This window comes from Polistes fuscatus, unplaced genomic scaffold, assembly GCF_010416935.1.
Source record: "Polistes fuscatus isolate 324 unplaced genomic scaffold, CU_Pfus_HIC Scaffold1, whole genome shotgun sequence".
Taxonomy (NCBI): Eukaryota; Metazoa; Arthropoda; class Insecta; order Hymenoptera; family Vespidae; genus Polistes; species Polistes fuscatus.
Window position 1 is genome coordinate 19,523,086 of NW_025112997.1, and position 21,331 is coordinate 19,544,416.

The window sequence follows — 21,331 nt, forward strand, 5'->3', positions numbered from 1 at the left end:
TTTCGCAAACTGTAGCAGAGTTTCGCCTTCTTGCGAACAACCCGACCAGATTAAGATCGCAAAGATCGACTGTCAGCTGTGCGGACGCGATCAGTGCTATCGCATGAGATACTCTTCTCCTTGATCTTCCTTTTATGGTAGTCTATCTGTCTCTTTCTTTATCTTTCTCTGTCTCTTTCTTTCCCTATTGATTTCTCTCTTGATTTCTTGATTTATTTTATTTTATTTTATTTGTATTTATCGTGTGGTCTTTTATCCTTCGGATGGGTACGTTCATTCATGTAGATCCTTTGCTACGATCTACGACCTATCTACGATCTACACCGATGATACGGAAGATGGTAGCAACCATTTCTTTATTTTTTTATTACTTATTTTTTATTATTTACCTTACTACCTACTTAATTTTTTTTCTCTTTCTTTTTGAAGTTATACTTTTGGCGCGTTTGGGAAAATGTAATGGGAGTGATTTTTTTCCGAGCGTCTGTAAAAACGACACCATGAAGTTTGTCGGTATTTACGACGCGCGGCAAAACGATTTCAAGTTTACGGTATGAAGTTGTCTCCTTTTCCTTTTTCCAATTTTTTTCAAGCGGGTCACCCATCCAAGTACTAATCGTACTCAGCGCTGCTTTACTTAAATGATCGAGCGGGAAACAATGCTACCACAGCGCCATGACCGTTGACGCATAAAATAATTCGATATATTTCTTTTATATTAGTATGGACTGATATCTATATTTTGATATTTTTTGTTTTTTGTGTTTGTTTTGTATTCTTTCTTATATGTAATCTATCGATCGATTGAAAATATGTTCCTTTCTTTTTTTTTTCTAAAGTTATTTTTGAGGTTATTGAGGTTATATTTGTTTTTTGTTTTTTTGGTTTGTTTATTTCTCTTGGTGTGTTACTCCTCGTTATTTATCTATCGTTTGTAACTATTGATCAAAAGAAAATTCTATCCATCGATTATCGATTAGTTTAACTCTCGGTGGCGATACTCGCGGCAAGAAAGAAAAAAAAATGTTTCAACGTTACGTGGGGAACGAGACATCTCTATCGAGATATGTTTGTTTGTTTGTTTGTTTTTTTTTGTTTTAAATTATTTTTCTTTTCCCTTTTATTTCGTATCTCGAAGAAAAAGAAGTAAAAGAAGAAGAAGCGATTTCGCCTTTTTCGGGGAGAGTTAAGACAGTCGTATTTATTTATTTCAAGTATTAACTTACTCTCAACTTTTGTTTTGCTTTGTATACTTACTCGTACGTAATAAGTTTAACTTATTATTTTATAGTTAACGAAGTTACTATATTTGATTGAATATTATTTATTTGAATTTTACTCTATATTTTGTCTCGATTATTATATACTTTTTTTGTTAGATTGTTTATAATAGATAGATTTTATTTAAATATAATATAATGCATTGTTAATAATTTTTTTATTTAAATCGAAATAGAAGCTAACGTTTGTATATAAGTTTATATCTATATAAAATATATGTATAAATATATTTAATTTATAATAATTTATATTAATTTATAATATAATATATTTAATATTATATTAATATAATATTTAATATAAATATATATAAAGGTAATTATAAACAAATACAATTACGTATCTCGGTGTAAATGTGAATTTAAATGAACCATTTATGATTCTTAAAAAATAATTACGTTGATATTTAAACGATAAATAAATAAATCTTTCGTAACTATTTTTTCGATCGATTTTTTCAGAAAGCCAAATTTTTCTAAACCAGTCTCATCGATCTTCCAAATATTAAAATGACCTTCGAAAAATTAACGAGAATAATTTTAGCGAGGATAATCCAATTAAAACTCGAACGATAGAAAAAGAAAAAGATTTCTTTAAATATGCCATTCGCCTAAGTTGTAAATGTAAATACCTACGCATATGTGAGAATTCGTTTATATATGTGTAGGTACATTAAATAGGTTTGCGATTTTTCGAGCACCGTGTATAAATGTGGCGGCTTAACGTTAATTTTACGAGTATCCTTATATTTATAGTTAACAAAACGTCATCATTTTTTTATGGGTTTTTGTTTCTTTTTCTTTTTCTTAATTAAGATGCGTTAGTCGTGTTTAAAGAGATAGCAGATTGTCCCCGTTTGCCATGTTCTCCTTCGTAAAGAACGATTAGAGTCAAGTTAGAGCACGATAAACGTCGTTTATTCTACGTTTCATATAAAACGAGATCTTATTTCATGATAATCTTCAAATATAAGTAACGATTTTCTAAAATGAGAGTATTCTAAACGAGAGTCATTCGAATGCGTATCATTTTAGTGTTTGATCAACGAACACTCAAACATTTTGATCAAATAATTTAAAAAAAAACGTATTGATTATACGACAAACGATAAAGAACAAGTACAAAAAATAAAATAAAAAAAGATACAAAAAAATAATAATATTATATTTTATATCTTATATATAATATAATAATATATTAATTACTAATATAATAATATATTATATATCTTATATAATAATATAATATTTTGTATCTTATATATATTTATATTATTTTATATATTTATTTATTTATTATTAAATATTTTATATATTTATATATTTATTATTAAATATATATTTTTATATTATTATTATTATATATATATATATAAAACGTGTATCACTGGTAGCCTAGTTCTAGAATAATATTTAGTTATGCCAACAAAATTGAAAAAAGAACCTGCAGTAGTTGTAATTAATAGTCTGTCAACTCAAACAGGTGCGATTCGTTGCGCACGCTTATAAAAATCATTTCTCGTCTACAAGGTGTCCCGTATTTTTTTCAAATACGATTATTTCAATCTACAATTATTCTTTCTCTCTCTTTCTCTCGTTTTCTATCCTCAATATTCGTCGATATCGTCGTTTACGTTAAATTAACTATATCGTTTAAATTTTTGATCGGTTCGAAGTAATTATCGTCAGGATCAACTCGATCATCTATATTTACAATTATTCTCCCAATGTGACTCGAAATTTAAACGGGAAACGATTATTTCATCGTTATCATTATCATCGTTATTGTTGCCATACTCGACGATGATGATTGTTGTTGTTGTTCTTCTTGTCCTTATTATTATTATTGTTTTTGTGTTGTTATTATTATAATAATAATTATTATTATTATTATTGTTATTATATTATTTAGCGCTACTAATTTCTGCGGGAATGTATCTGCGAGAATCATTAATTCATTCGCAAAACGATTTCGAGTAAATTAATTAATTTAGTATTCGGATTCCTCGTATTACGATATTTCGCTTGAAATCGTGTAATTGACGTATGGTCCGGTCCGGTCCGGTCCGGACCAACCCTGCCCTACCCTTCCCTTCCCTGCCCTTCCCTGCCCTACCTTGTCATCCCTTGCCTTGCCTATCTATCGAGTGATGTGTCCTTGTAATATTATAATTACAGTTAACATTATATACACGCTAACGTTTTCTGTTACAACGATGAAGAAACTATCCGTCTACATTATCGGATTAATGTTTTCGAATAAATAAATTCATTTGAATATATTTGTTACGAAAGAAAATTAATTTTCCCTTTTTGAAATAATCAAAAGTAGAAATTTGTTTATTTGAATAAATATACTTTATAGAAAATTTTAAAACTAATGAACAAATCAAATAAAATCGTATTGAGTATAGTGAAATCGAATAATTGTAACGAGGTAATAAATACTTTTTTTTAATATTTACGAATATAAAATCCAAACTTTTGCTAACGTTTTTCTTTTCTCGTAGAATCATAATTATTAATAATGATATTAGAATAATTAAAGTGATTATGAATATATTAAAATGTTATAAGAAATGAAACAACAAATGGAGGAACGTTAAACGATAAGATAAAATAATAATAATAATAATAAAATAATAATAATAATAATAATAATAATAAATGTGTTTAATAATTAATAGGATAACGAAAAATCTTTACGTAAAATTGATCAGTGTGTTTGCAAAAATTCCAATAATAAAATATTATAAGAATGAAATGACAATGGAGGAACTTCAAACGATAAGATAAAATAATAATAATAATAAATGTGTTTTTTAATAATTAATAGGATAACGAAAAATCTTTACGTAAAAATTGATCGGTGTGTTTGCAAAAAATTCCAATCTTTCGAGTTAAGATAATAAACATTTTAAAAAATCTTACTCGTTGTTACACTAACTTACGTTAGTTTTCGAAGAAAGAAAAGACAAATTTCCGATAAAAACAATTGTCCATCGCTTGCAAAATGGTTTTTACAACGCCACGCACACACACACACAGACACACACACATACCGTCGTGTACGTCGAGCACGGTTTTTAAACTTATTTACGAGCTAATCATTTTTTCCCTTTGAGATTTTAAACGAGCTGGTAATAAAGCTAATAACTAAAATCCGTTAGCGTAAAATCCGAGTTTGTTGCTCGTCGTTGCTCGTTAAACGAAAAGAAAAGAAAAGAAAAGAAAGAAAGAAAGAAACGAACGAACGAACGTAGGTTTCTTCTTCGATTTTCCAATATTCACTCCCGATGTGTGCCAGCTGTCACTGTTTATCGAAGAGAACATAGTACCTTTCTATTTCTATCTCTATCATTCTTTCCCTATTTTTCTCTCTCTCTCTCTCTCTCTCTCTCTCGCAAACTTACTTTCAATACAATTTATAAAAACTTAGTAGACATATTTAACGAGCCGTTATCTTTCTGTTAGATAATTACAATAATAAACTATGGAATGCAGTAGAGTATTCGAGTTTTAAATGAAATATCTTTGAAGATACTACAACGTAAAAGTAATAAAAATAATAATAATAATAATAATAATAGCACGACAAAGTTGACGACTAAGACTATGATGACCATAAGAAGAAGAAGAAGAAGCAGAAGAAGAATAATAATCAAAGATTTGAACGATGCAAAAGTTGAATATTTTCCATACGGGTTTTGGTTCATCGTTTATATCGAGTTTGCGATAGAGACAAGTATGATGATGTGTATGTAACTTGATGTGTCGTCATGGTCGATCGATGATCAAACATACTATCCATGTATGTGTATGTGTGTGTAAGAGAAAGAGACACGGTGTTATAGTGAATTGAAAAAAAGCTAATAAACGTCGACATGTTTTCCGATCAAACTTGAATCTACCTAAACCGAAACGTCGATCGTTGTTGACTTTGAACGTAAAATATATATAATATATATGTATATATATATATATATAAAGAGACATGAACGTAGTTATATAGTAGAACGGAAGTGATCGTTCACGTCGATCAAGTCGTTTTATCTTGGAATAAGTTTTACCAGAGAAAACCGTATTTCTTGTTTATACACGTCGAGAGTTACTACTCGTTCGTAAGTTATAGTAATGGGGGGCCTTTCTAGAAGTCGTTTGCCATTTCTTTTCTTTCCTATTTCTTTTTTTTTATTCTTTTTTTTTGGTTTGTTTCTTTCTTTCCCGTTTTTTTTCTTTCTTTTTCAACTGGGACACCCGTTATAGTCGATCTCACCGTAGGCACGTAGAATGCCCGCGGCTTTGCTTCCCCCCTCCCCCCCACTCGACCCCCCTTATACTATCACCCCTCCTCCCTTTTTCCTACTACCACCCTCATCTTCTCAAAGCCATCTTTTGTGCTTCTTTTCGGCGCCTAATTGTATCGGGTGTCTTAATCAGCGTGTAAGCTACTAAAGGCAAAACGTCGAGTAAAAAAATTGAAAAGAAAGAAATGAAAAGAATGAAAGAGAGAGTCAGAGAGTGAGAGAGTGAGAGAGAGAGAGAGAGAGAGAGAATTTCAGATCTGTTCGTTCTGCATCTCAAAGGCGCAATTTAAAAAAGTATGTTAAGCCTCTGGCATTATGCTACGCGTAAATACTTATCCTCCGAGGGATCCGACGGACATGAATTTAGATTATGGGGGCTCTTGTCAGCATTGTATCTAACCATACTCTTTTTTTTTCTTTTTTTTTTTTATTATTTTATTTTCTCACTCCTTTCCTATATAAACGTTCTTTTACCTATCTAAGTATAATAAAGCTTCTTGGAACGTGTATATATATTATGTATGTGTGTATGTACGTATTTGAGATCTTTAAAACGTGTAGGTGGAAATTCAACCTTTTCTTTCTTTTATATTTTTTTTTGTTATTTTGTTTTTTTGGGCCACTTAATCCATATTTTGTTTCTTTGGATATTATTCAAATGCGAACGCGTTGCGATAAAGTTTTTCTGTCGTTATTTCATAAAAAAAAATTAGATTTTATACTCGGTATTTTATTATTATTTTATTATTATTACTTTTTTTTTTTTTTTTATTAGAAATATAATAAATAACAAAATATTAAGTTGTTCGTATGAAGTAGTACGCGCCGATTTTGTTATTCTTTGTTTTTTATTCAAATGATTTTTATTTTGCCTAACGATAAAAATGTCAATTGTTATTTATAAAAAAATGTATGCAAGAAAAAGATATTTTATTCGAATTTGTTGTTTCTTTTGCAACGGTACGAAAATCTTGATACAAATTTAAGTAAAACTCAAAATAGCAACATTTTTTTGATATTTAAATATGACATTAATAAAAAAATAAGAATAAATATATTTTTATATATATTATTCGAATTTGTTTCTTTTTGCAACGGTACGAAAATCTTGATACAAATTTAAGTAAAACTCAAAATAGCAACACTTTTTTGATATTTAAATATGACATTAATAAAAAAAATAAGATAAATATATTTTATAATATTTATTCGAATTTGTTGTTTCTTTTGCAACGGTACGAAAATCTTGATACAAATTTAAGTAAAACTCAAAGTAGCAACATTTTTTTGATATTTAAATATGACATTAAAAAAAAAATAAGAATAAATATATATTTTTATATATATTTATTCGAATTTGTTGTTTCTTTTGCAACGGTACGAAAATCTTGATACAAATTTAAGTAAAACTCAAAATAGCAACATTTTTTTGATATTTAAATATGACATTAATAACAAAAATAAAAATAAATATATATTTTATATAATTATTCGAATTGTTGTTTCTTTTGCAACGGTACGAAAATCTTGATACAAATTTAAGTAAAACTCAAAATAGCAACACTTTTTTGATATTTAAATATGACATAATAAAAAAATAAGAAAAAATATATTTTTTATATATTTATTCGAATTTGTTGTTTCTTTTGCAACGGTACGAAAATCTTGATACAAATTTAAGTAAAACTCAAAGTAGCAACAATTTTTTGATATTTAAATATGACATTAAAAAAAAATAAGAAAAAATAAAGTAAGAAATATCGAGTAATACGATTATTATAAATCTTTACAAACTTTTCGATAAACTTAATATTAATACAGAGAAAAAAATCATAAAAAATAAAAATGATCGAACCAAGAGTGGTGTTAATATATATTAAAAAAAAAAAAAGGGTTTCGATGAAGGGTGGTGGTTGATAGTTGATATCGGCAGGAACGGTCTTTCAATTTTTCGAGTAGGCACGTGCCGATTCGAAACTAAAAAAGCATAAACTCAGAGACGAGTTATCTCTTAATGACATGAATATTACGCTGACATCATAATGATGATCCCGTCGGCTTATCGAGAGATCAAAACGATTACTATGAGATCAGAAGAAGGGTGAGAGGAGGAGGAGGAGTAGGAGGGGGAGGGGAAACATGAGAAGAGGACAGTCGATCTCGTGTTCTTCGAGATAATATCTTCCCCCTCTCACCCCCTCCTCCCCCTCCACTGTTCTCACTCCTTTTATTTTATTTTTTTTTTTTGATCTTCCTCGTTATTTTTTCTCTCTTCTTCTTGAATTATTTACTCGGTATGGGATTTTATTTTAATTCGTTGCAATATTTCACGATCATTATTATTATTATCAGGCATTCGTTTGAACGAACAGAATAATTAGGTTTTTTTTTTTTTTTTTTTTATGTATAAACGTCTCATATACGCTGTACGAATAATAATAATAATAATAATAATAATAATAATTAATCGTAATCCTTTTTAAAACCTGCTAACGATCGAACTATACTTTCCAAACTAATCTAGTTTTTCTTTTTTTTTTTCTTCTCGAAAATAAATCAAATATATCTTATAACGTTTCACGATGTGCATGATCGTCGTTCTCTGTTTATGCATTGACTATAGCAGGAAGCGCAGAACGGAACGCAAATTTTTTTATCAAATTTTTCATATTGATTATACATTAAGGGGGGGCTGGGGGGGAGGATTGGAATTTGTTCGATTTTAATGAAATATATTATATTATATTTATATCAATTAATTCGATTAAAATAATATTCGTAACGATGATCGATTTATTATAAAAATAATATTTAAATTTTGTTTTAACAAATCATTTTTTTTTTTTTTGAAAAGATAATGGGACGATACGAAAGAAAATAATTTCATTTAAAAAAGAAAAAAATAAATTAATTATACGAACGATTCTTATGATTAAAAATACAACTGCGCTTCCTGATTACGTCCGATACAACGAACAATAAAAAAAATTAACAGAGAAAGATGAAAATAGGGGGTGGGAGAGAGAAAGAGATAGAGAGAGAGAGAGAGAGAGCGAGAGAGAAAGAAAAAGAGAGAATTAAACAAAAGAGAAAAAAAAATTAACCAAGAAAATTCTAATCTTCATTAATATGCATGAAATAATCCTACAATAATTATTTTTGTATTGATTAATAATAAATAAATAAATTAATAATTATTAATTTATTATTAATAATAATAAATAATAATATTTTATTAATAATAAATTATTAATAATATATAAATAAATAAATAAATTAATTAATTAATAATAATAATAATAACACAACAACAACAATAATAATAATAATAATAATAATAATAATAATATCTCTTTCTCTTGTTGTCTATTTGAAAAATAAGTATTGGAAGTTGTTACGTTAAACATATAGATGACCATTAATATTATGTGGGTGATTCTAGTGGGGCCTGTGTTCGGGGGCCGATGCGGCGCGGAGGCGCTCGGTCTGGGGCTGGGGCTGTCGCTGGGCCCGGCCTACAGGTTCGCTCTGCCCCCGGGACTCGCTGCCAAGACCACCCGCTGCCTTGTATTCGACCAAGGTAGGCCTTATTACCACCCACCAAAATATATCTCATTCTTCTTATTCTTCTTATTCTTATTCTTATTCTTCTTATTCTTCTTCTTCATCTTCATCTTCTTATTTCCCGAATTTCGTTAATAAATATTACGTATTGGATCATTAAGTATGAAACGTCCGATCATTTCGAATAAAATTCATTTCAAAATTCGACACGTTATCATACTTAATGACTTAACCCTTTGCGAACCCTTTGCACCCGGCCGATTTCAAGTGTCAACTCAAACAAAATTAATTACACGAGTGTAGTATTTATCAAAGTTTGTTTTTTTTCGATATATATATGAATAAACTGATGATATTTTATTATTTTTATACGATTGTTTGTTTATAAATGTTTTTAAAGTACCCGTAAAATGTCTACTTAATTTGGCCGAAAGCAAGCGAAAAAGGTTTCGAGTGCAAAGGGTTAATACATGAATTTTTTTATTTAAATTCCATCGATCATTGCTTATTAATATTTTTTTTAAATAATACAATTAGATATCTCGCATCATTCAAAGACTTATTCTTATTATTCTTATTCTTATTCTTATTCTTCGATAAATTTATTAACGTACGGTTTAATCGTTAAATTTAAAAACAAAAATAAATAATACGCGATGGATCAAAAATAATGTTTTCGTTGTTCCGCCATTTTTTTTCTGTGTTTTCTTTTTTTTTTTCTTCTCTTTCTCTATACTTCGAAGAATAATCGTATGATTTTAAATTGTTAAATCGAATATTCGATTACTTTGAAAAAAAAAGAAAAAAAAAAGAATTAATTTATATATTTTTCATCGATTTTACATACGTTTTAGATTATTTTACTTTTAATTTCTATTTGATCCATCGAGTGCAAATAAATTTGATACTTTTAATATTCTAACAATGGGTGATGCACATCGCATTATTCACATTTGTTATAATAATATTCTTTCATATTATTTTCATTATAACTTGTTCCTATATACATATATATAAAACAAAATACGATTACGCACATTTTTACAAATTTATGCTTGATTAAAAAAATAAAAACAAACCATTACATTCGAAATAAAAAAATGTCAAGCTTCGTATAATTAAACAATATATACAAAGACTACAAAAATCGTGATCACTGATTACTAACCCGCGTATAACACATATCTTAAGTTAATTTATTAATTAATAAGCCAACAATTATACGAAATGTTGGGTTATAACAACAAACAAAGGTTGTATAATTAAACAAGCTTCGTATAATTAAACAATATATACAAAGACTACAAAATCGTGATCACTGATTACTAACCCGCGTATAACACATATCTTAAGTTAATTTATTAATTAACAAGTCACCAATTATACGAAATGTTGGGTTATAACAACAAACAAAGGTTGTATAATTAAACAAGCTTCGTATAATTAAACAATATATACAAAGACTACAAAAATCGTGATCACTGATTACTAACCCGCGTATAACACATATCTTAAGTTAATTTATTAATTAATAAGCCAACAATTATACGAAATGTTGGATTATAACAACAAACAAAGATAGGGGGATATGTAAGTTGTTGTCCATTTGTCGTTGAACCGAGGATTCCCGTTTCAAATCGTGCATCTTACTAAATCGGAAGCAACTGTTAATTTCGATGCATTGATCTTCAGCTTATAGGAGGAACCACCTCGGTGCCACGTGTTGGCACCTATACACACATGTCGGGGGTGTATATTTATGTACGCGTGTGTACACGTGGGTGGATAGGTGTATTGTGTGTAGGATAGGCAGCTACTAGTTTAGAGGACTATACGCGAGATATCGATCCATCTATCTCTCTCTCTCTCTTATTCATTCTCACACTTGCTCTATTCCTGCCGATTCCTGTTCCCCCCCACCCCCCCGTTCTCTCATTGCATGCTTCCGGTCCATCGATCCCGCAAATCCAGCTACCAGATCGACTTGCGCGTTTGCACGGACTAAGCCTACGAGCTATACTCATCTTCGTGTCCACAAATCTCCCAAGGACAACCCCCCCCCCTACCCCTGAACCACTACTATCATCTAACACTAACGTTAGGGATTTCGTCAGGTGACTCTGTCTACTTGCTTGCTTGCTTGCTTGAACACTTGCACCTGATCCTAGACGGATCCGCGAGTAATTTGTTCCTTGTATGATTAACGGATTAACATATTATGTTTATTTAGATATGTTTTATTTTGTTAAGTATATATGTGTGATCATAATTATGAAATTGGTTTAAGATTAAAATTAAAGGAAAAATGATTTTATTAGTTATTTTATATCATATTATTTGAAAGTGAATTAATTCAATGTAATTTGAACGATATATTGTTAATAATGAATAGTTAGATAATGTTTGTTATTTCAATATTATATAGTATTTATTTAATGTTCAAATGTTATTCTTTTTAAATATTTATATATGATTTAGGAACACTTTCATAATTATAGGAACATATGTATGTTAATGAATACGAGTTTTTATGATTAATTATACAAATTTTTCATGATTTTATTCATATTAGATTTTTATCATTTGTTTAGAAAATTTGTCGAAAAATTAATATATAACGAATTAAGATGATATATAATATAGTTATGCGTATATTATATTAGAAAAGTGTATTTATATAAATGTGTATGAATTAAAGTTAAAATCATTTCATTGGGTTACCCGGAAACATTCGTGTCGATGTATAAATAGGAATATTTATATATTTTTATATTATTATAAAATATAATATATTATTAATTATAAAATAATATATTTTTTATATTATTTATTTACAAATATATATTTATATAAAAAATAATATCAAACAATTAAGATACATATAATATAAATCCGAATGAATTTATTAAACATAATACATTTACTTAATCGACGAACACCATTATTTTTATTAGATTTGTTTCGAATCAATGAAAAAAAAAAAAAAAGAAAAAAGGAAAAGAAAAGATAATCACGTATTTAATATTTCACATCTAAAATACATCCTCCCCAAAAATACATTTCATCAATTGAAACAAAAACGTAAATCAGATCCACCACGCAGTACTTCCACCAGCATCTTCACAAAATTTTCAATATTCTCTTTCGCCATAGAATAGTTTCGAATGACGTAGTAATAATAGTAGTAGTATCCAGTAGTAGTAATAGTAGTAGTAGTAGTAATAGTAATAGTAGCAATAGTAGCCACTCAGGGTCGGTAGTCAGTGATTTGTTTGGCCCGTTCCGACTACAAATCTCATCGATCGAAAAACACGCGCTCGTGGAAAACATATTTCAATATCCGGTATACTTTACCATTCTCTCACCAAATATAGGTACGTTTCAATATCCATTTCGGGGGTTGGGTGCATCGTCCTGTGCACTGATACTTTCGTGTGAGTGTTATTCTTTCATTTTTTTTTTCCTTTTTTTTTATACCTTTTTTTCCTCATTCCCTCCACTCAGTCTCTCTCACTCACTCACTCGCTTACTTTCTTTTTTTTTTTTGCAACTCTCGTTATCAGGTATATATATATCGATAGGTGGGGTAGTATACATATGACCTGGATGAAAAGCTTGGCTCGAGTTATATACCACGTTGCTTCTCTCCACTGGTTCGCATAACAACGTGTTTTTGTGTACGTACCCTTCGATATATGTTTTACCCTTCCACCCATAACCACCCCCGAAACAACCACCTATTCCATCCCAACCGTGTTCGAATCTTTTCGATCTCATCTTCGATCCTTCTCTGATGCCCCTCCAATCCCCCACCCTCATCCCCACGTTTCGTTTATCTCTGTATTGACCTAATTTGTTTGAAATTATTATTTACAACGATGTAACAAGCTTTTTAACGAGATACCGAAAATATTGGAACAAAGTGGAAATCTGGTAGTTGTAGTAGTAGTAGTAGTCAGCCGGTTACTGTCAGTTTTAATCGAGTGTTCACTTCCACGTGCTGAAGGACATCGGCTTTCGAGCCACTTCCTTTGCCAAACACGCCTACTACTAAATCCTTTAGTGAATTTGCTTCCTCTCTCGTTCGACGGGGTATTCAATTTTCTCGCTGACTGCCTTTCCTCTCTCTCTCTCTTTCTCTCTCTCTTTCTGTTTTTCTCTTTCTCTCTCTCTTTGCTTCTTTTTCATTCTCTCTTTGAAGTTCGACGATATTCGTTGCTACGTCGAATTTCCGGAAAGAAATAATCGTCAAAGTTATTTACCCCTTGTCCTCCTTCCCCTCCACCTCCTCCTCCTCCTCCTCCTCCTCCTTTGCACCTTTCTGCAATATTCCCTTTACCACCCTTTTTCTTTCTTTTTTGTTTTCGGTGGCACGGTTTTTTTTTGCGTCCTCATATATCAGATATTGTTATTCTTGTCTTGTTTTTTTCTTCTTGTTTTTATTTTCTTTTATCGAATACCTGTTGCCTCTTCGATTCAATCGCCCTTTTCCTCCCTCTCCCTTATCGCACTCGTCATTTTTCTAATAAACAATGAAAAAGTCGAATTTACTTTTTTTTTTCTTTTATTTTTATATATTTTATATTTGTTAGAAATAAATTGATTAAGTCGTAGCGAGTTCGTATTAAAAGGGTTATTCGTGCAGGATTGTAAATTTGGCAAGAATTTTCTATACTATTATTATTATTATTATTTTATTATTAAGAATTATTATATAAATTATTATATAAATTTTTATATAATAATAATAAATATTATTATCATATAAATAAATTTATTATATATATAAATATTAAAATAAATAATAAATAAATATTATTATATAAATATTATTTGAATGAAAGTGATTGATGTAAACGTATGATGATTCACACAAAAAAACGAGAAATTAATAAAACGTTTAAGGAGTTCAGTGACGAAGGGTCGAAAATATTTTCACACACACACAAACACGTGCATACGAATATATACATGTTATACACGTATGTATCATGTATGTGTACACATATGAGAACACAGTTTTGGAAAGAAGGAAAAGTCGTGATTTTTCGGGGAAAAACTTTCATCGTCATCGTTCCTTCCTCCTGCCCTTTTCCCCCTCCCCTCCTACCCATTCCTCTTTTTTTCCTTGCTTCGATTAAACGAGTCGAGATATCACTTTCTGATGCGATTAGAATGGCTCGATTGGCTTGGACGAGCTAGTATCGATCGTGTGTCACTCGGATGTGTCGCTTATTCTACCGAAAAACCTTTTAACTCCCCTGTCCTTGATAGTTAGTATCATTTTTGACACATCCAGCGAGATAAAATGAACGAAAGTAAGAGAATGAAACTAAGGGGCTTGGGATGGGGGAGGGAGAGAGGGTTTGGGGTGAGAGTAGCACGAAGAATGGGCTTATTCGTTGTCGTAGTTTTTATCATGAAAAAACAAAAAATAAGCAAAAGAATAAACACGAAAATTAAATTATATATAATTAAATAAATATAATAATAAATTTTTCAATTGTTTGCGAGATAATTATTATAAATAATATAGTTGTCTTATTAGCTGTCTACGGTTTTTGGTTAATTTAAAAAATAATTGATAAAATTTATTCATAGACAAATAAAGTAAGAAAGTTAAACGATAATTAATATAAATAGATTGAATTGTTTGTGTAAATCTATGAACATTAGTTGCCACGATTCCCCATTAGAGGATTTTGGAATTTTACGTAGATCACTCGGTTATTTGTGGATTTTATGGAAAAATGGCATAAATTATCTAACTATTTTTGTATGTATAAGATAACGCATATAATAAATAATCAATAATAATAATAATAATAATAATAACAATACAATATATAAAACTTGATAAATCATTATTTTTCTCTCTCGATATTTTACTAAGTGTTGTTTCTTTTTTTTTTACTTTCTTTGATATTCCATTTTTTTTTCTACACTCTAAAGTAGAATACTATTATAATAAATAATAATAATAATACAATACATAAAATTTGATAAATTTTCATTTCTTTCTCGATATTTTACAGTGTTGTTTCTTTTTTTTCTACATTCTAAAGTAGAATACTATAATAATAGTAAATAATAATAATAATAATAATACAATACATAAAATTTGATAAATCATTATTTTTCTCTCTCGATATTTTACAAAGTGTTGTTTCTTTTTTTTTCTACACTCTAAAGTAGAATACTATAATAATAATAATAATAATAATAATAATAATAATAATAATAATGATAATAATAATAATAATACAATATAAAATTTGATAAATCATTATTTTTCTCTCTCGATATTTTACAAAGTGTTGTTTCTAATTTTTTTTACTTTCTTTGATATTCCATTTCTTTTTTTTTTTCTACACTTTAAAGCAGAATACCATCAGTCGGAGGTCTACCGGTGGAGAATCAAAGTGACGGAGGAAGGTTGCAAAAATAAAAAAAATAAAAAGAAAGAGAGAGAGAAAGAGAGAGAGAGAGGGGGAAGAAAAAGCAGGAGAGGTGGATATTTTAATAAAGAATATTGCGAGGCCTCTGCTCACTTACTTAGTCACACCGAACGATTACGATAAATTAACAGGCCTTGCCGTCTTATTTCCTTCTCCACGGAGAAATGGTTAATACCCAGAAGCAACCGTTCTATGTTTCCATCTCTTTCTCTCTCTCTCTCTTTCTCTCTCTCTTTCTCTCTCTTTTTCTCTTTCCTTCCTTTCCTCGTCGCATCCTGCAGCTTTTAATTAACGATTTAATTAGTTCAGCTTCTTGATACCAGGATTTAAGATTGTCATTCGTTTCTTAATAAATATTCAATACCAGTAAATCGTAAGGAATCCTGATTTTACAACTCTCGTCTTTTATCTCACGATATTCTTACTACTACTACTACTATTACTAAATAAACAAACTTGAAAGATGATTAACCTCTTATCTTTTTCTCTCTTTGATATAAGTTTTACGATTTACCGAGTATTAAAAGTACCAGAAAAATATTATATTAACCGGTCGATTAGATGAGAATTCTTGTCTGCTTATTCCAACCCCCCTCCTCCTCCTACCCCTTCCACTTTCTGCCCCTTTAACCCATCGTCTTATCTTCTCTCATTTTATTTTGAAACGATCGAACGAACGTGTTGCGTTTTAAAGATGATCTTTCTTCAAATGTATTCGTTTACCACTAAACTAAAGAGAAAAAGTATGTGTGTTTGTGTTTGTGTGTGCGTGTGAGACTTGTGTCGCTTCGATACACGTTTGTGGAATTCTTGACTTAGGAAGAACATGCGTGTTATATTATAATGCATGCGAGAACGATGATGTTTGTTCATTCGAGAGGATTTGCTTGAATTATTCAGAGAATATATTAGAAAAAAGAAAATAGAAGGGGGGGGAGGAATTTAAAATCAGTCGTATCAGCAGATTTTTTGTAAATTTTCTTTTTTAATATACAGGTGTGTGTGAAGTATCGTCGTTGATCTGTTTTATCTCGATCACCGTCAGATCAATTTTTAGGGTTTTAGAATATATTATTATTATTATAGAATATATTATTATTTAGAATATATTATAATATATTATTATTATATAGAATATATTATAGGGTTATTAGAAATATATTGGAAAATATTCTTTTAACTCGAAATTACTTTTACTATTCGAAATTACTTTATTTATTATTTTTTTTATTTATTATTACTTTTATTTAACGTTACGTTTTGCTTATTATTTATATTATTATTATTATTATATTGCTTATATTATTATAATATATATTATTTATAATATTAACTGAGATTAACAAAAATTCCAATCTTTTTCGAGTTCGTAAACATTAATTTTATTTATCGTCGTTTATTTTGTAATCCACAAAAATATCGTTAATATTTTTTTTATCCTAGTAGTTTATTAATCAATTTCAATTAACATAGAACTAGAAAGACAGTTATACTAACTATATCAAATATAAAAATCATTATTTATATTATTATTATTATATTGCTTATTATTATAATATATATTATTTATAATATTAACTGAGATTAACAAAATTCTTTTTTAATTTGAAAATTTAGAAAAATAAAAAGAAAATATCTATATATTAAATCTTCTTGTCTATTTTATTTTTTTTTCCAACATCAAAAAATAAACCGCAAATTTCTTCGTTTACACGCGTTAACAAATATCGCAATTAAATATCATTTTTCAAATCACTTCGTACGAGTGATCTTGTAAAAAAAGAATAAAAAGAAACTCTCCTAGATTTTTTTGATTATCTCGTAGCACGTTTGAAAATTTACGTTTCTTGCGTTGCAAAATAACAACAACAACAACAACGACAACAATAACAATGAGAGAATTTGTTGATTACAAGCCGCTAACATCGCGTAGAATAAGATTTCTCACTCTCGAAACAACGATTACACGATTACGAGCTTCACGAAAGATTCCTCGTTGCTGTACTACTAGGAAAGGCACTAACTTTCAAACCAAAACTGTTCGGCAGAGACATTAAAGAGAGCCACAGCTTGCTAGCAGTTAAAATTTATATATTCCTTTGACCGGTGCTCGTGAGAGAAGAATAAGATCCTTTGGGAACAACAAAAAAATACAAAATAAAAAAGGGGAACTTCCTACCCCCTCTCCTCCGTACCCCCTAACACCACCCATCTTCCCATCTCTTCTTGTTTTTTCTATTTTTCTTTCTTTTTTATTTTGTTTTTTTATTTTCGTTTACGAAGGATAACTCGCAGGAGTGCGCTTTAATTGGCCGATCGTTTGATCCTTTCACTTTCGGTTCGGTCAGTAAAATTAAAGGTACGCAATTCACCTTATTTTTATCGTCGTTCTGTTTAAAAATATAAAAAATAAAAAAAAGGGGACATTATCTCCAATCGTTTGACGATAATGATTTTTGTCAACGGTATCTTTTCTTAAAAAAAAAACATGATTACGATCGTTGTTCACGGATATTAACCAACTTACGTGTCTAAGGGGTTTTATATTTTATTTTTTATTATTTTCAAGTCTGTTTTATTATTACATTTCGATTGACGTTACTTTCAATTGCGTATATCCGTCGTATTAAATCCATTGTCGGATATTTTATTATATCGAAAATAACGTTGAAAGAAAGATAATAACAATGTATAATATGCAAACGTATTTTTGTATTAATTTAATAATAGGAAAAAAAAAAAAATTCGACTTACAGTCTGGTTGGTTCTCATCCCCCGCTCCCCCCTCCCCCCGTGTCATCGATGGTCATTGTTAAATTACGTCGAATAAAAAACAAAATGCAAATTAAATTAATCGATTTACCCGTTTGTCGCGTTACGTAGATTTAAATTAAAAAAAAAAAAAGAAAATAGATTAAATAAAAAGAGGGGAAGCCAAAAAAAAAACATGATTACAATAAATAATACGATAACAAAATTTATACATTTGTTAATTTATTCCTTTCGTCAAACGGTTTTCAATTTGTATCAATTTATATTTGTTAAAGTTTTAATAATAATAATAATAATAATAATTCTTGTTATCATCGGAAAATAAAAAAAATAATCGATTAAATTATGAAAAAATATGGATTTGAAGAAAGATTCTTCCTAAAGTTTCAATCGATTGAAATTATCTTTTGTAAGGTGAAAAGAAATAATTCTTTTGTCTGATAATCGATTGAATGATAAAAATCCAAATTTCACGAATATTCCTACGAACAAATAAATTGTATTTTCACATGTGCAGAAAAAATAAATAAATAAAAGTATAGAAAGAAATCAACATCGAAAAAACTGACGCTAATTCAATGAAAGAAAAGAAAAGAAAAAAAAAAAACTGGTGTGTGTACTTATGTACGCACGTAAGAAGTTATACTTCTTTGGCGTACCAAAACAAACTAACCTCAATAACCTCAAAAATAATTTAAAAAAAAAAGAAAGGAACATATTTTCAATCGATCGATATTTACATATATAAGAAAGAATACAAAACAAAAAAAACAAAAGTATCAAAATATAGATATCAGTCCACACTAAATATAAAAGAGATATATCGAATTATTTATGCGTCAACGGTCATGGCGCTGTGGTAGCATTGTTTCCCGCTCGATCATTTAAGTCAAGCAGCGCTGAGTACGATTGGTACTTGGATGGGTGACCCGCTGAGAAAAAATGGGAAGAAGAAAAGAAGACAACTTCATGCCGTAAACTGAAATCGTTTTGCCGCGCGTCATAAATACCGACAAACTTCATGGTGTCGTTTTTACAGACGCTCGGAAAAAAATCACTCCCATTACATTTTCCCAAACTCGCCAAAAGAAGTATAACTTCAAAAAGAAAAGAAAAGAAAAAAAGATTCTTTTGTCTTATAATCGATTGAATGGTTAAAATCCAAATTTCACGAATATTCCTGAACAAATAAATTCTATTTTCACATGTGCAGAAAAAATAAATAAATAAAAGTATAGAAAGAAAAAAACAAATGAATTATTCGAACGAAACCAACCTCGCACCAACATCGAAAAAACTGACGCTAATTCAATGAAAGAAAAGAAAAGAAAAGAAAAGAAAAGAAAAAAAGATTATTTTTAATCTAACTAGAGGAGAATCCTTATCTCTCTTTCTTTTCGACCGCTCTTAAGGGTTGAAATCGGCCAAAGACTTGTCCTCGTCGTCTCGTAGCTACCCCTCGGTGTTGGCGTGCCATGGAAGATTTAATTAGTTTTTCCACCGGGTAGCTGAGGAGTACAGTCTCGCGTCCATAAATGTTAATTGCAGATGAAGTGGTAATAAGAAGCCTCCAGCCCTTTTTATAGTAGTTGCTCGTAACATCTTCAAGTAAAGGTGCTTCTTCTTCTTCTTCTTCTTCTTCCTCCCTTCTTTCCACTTTTCCTTTCCTCTTGGAAAGGAAGGTAGCCGCCCTTAATTCTTACGGTACTTAACGAACGACCATGGAAAATGTTATTTCGTCGTAACGCTACGTAAACCCACGATAGACACATTCTTTTCTCGTTATGACTTTGTTCTCTTTCTTTTTTTCTTTTTTTCGCTTTTTTTCTGCAGTAATATCATCGTCCCTTTAAATTTTCTTAACACGGAATTGAAGAATTTTTTTTTAAATTTCTATCATCCCTTTTTTAACTTTTCTTTTATTCACCTCTGTGGTTAATAATGAAGACATTATTGATATTTTATTAACAATATTTAAATATTGGTAGTGTTTATTGATCGGTAGTATTAAATAGTAATAATATCATTACATAAATTTTCTAAGACTATTTCTTAATTTTTTTTTCTTTCTCTTCTTATCATTATAAATATATAAATAAATAATATATATATAATCATTAATATTATCATAAATAATTATATAATAATATAATAAAATATATATAACATATAATTTATTAAAATATATAGTTTATATATATATAAATATATATTTTTATATTTATAAATAAATCTCTAAATAAATATATTTCGGTTTTCATTTAAATTTAATCTTGTTCATTACTTTTTATTATTTTTAAATATTATTTTGATAACGAATGAACGGTATATCATTTTATTGTCTTACAATGAGGTTTTTTAAATATTATTTTTTTAATTAAATAATTATTAACCATTTGACGATGTCGTATATTTTAATTTGACTTCCTCATCGCAAATATATGACCCCTATCGTAATAACGAAATTCGAATTCAAATTCAAATCGATCGATATTTTGTACGCGTCCGTTTAATTTCGCGTAATGTTTTAAGTATGAAAATGATTAACTGTTAACGCGGTTTTTTATTAAAAAAAAAGAAAAAAAAAGAAATTCTTTTTTCGTTCATATCCGTTGTTATCGCGTGTATCTGTGTGCGTGTGCGCGCGTGTGTGTGTGTGCGCGTGTTGAGTAGGTACCCATCGATATTACCATATTTTTTATTATTACATTTTTATTTTCTTTTTTAGCGAGGTTTTTTTCTATATATGGTTATATAACACGTGAATATCATGAATAGCTCATGAAAATATTATTTAAATATATTATCGATTTATGCGAGATCGATGGTGTCGTGGCCAGGGTTCAATCTCTGGTTAAATTCGAGCATCGATACGTCGATAAATAAATATCGTACAAATATTTTGCAAACTAAATAATTAATATTATGAAAAAAAAAAAAAAAAAAAAAA

The 21,331-nt window shown here is 29.0% G+C and overlaps 1 protein-coding gene across 2 annotated transcripts in view; it reads left to right on the forward strand.

Moving 5' to 3' along the window:
- Window positions 1-21,331, forward strand: part of LOC122515441 (forkhead box protein D2-like) — a 126,751-nt gene that overhangs the window by 49,485 nt on the left and 55,935 nt on the right. For both annotated transcript variants that reach the window (XM_043632807.1, XM_043632815.1), the window contains one exon: window positions 9,030-9,167. In XM_043632807.1, coding sequence (XP_043488742.1) covers window positions 9,030-9,167 — 138 coding nt within the window. The remainder of the gene's footprint in view (window positions 1-9,029; window positions 9,168-21,331) is intronic.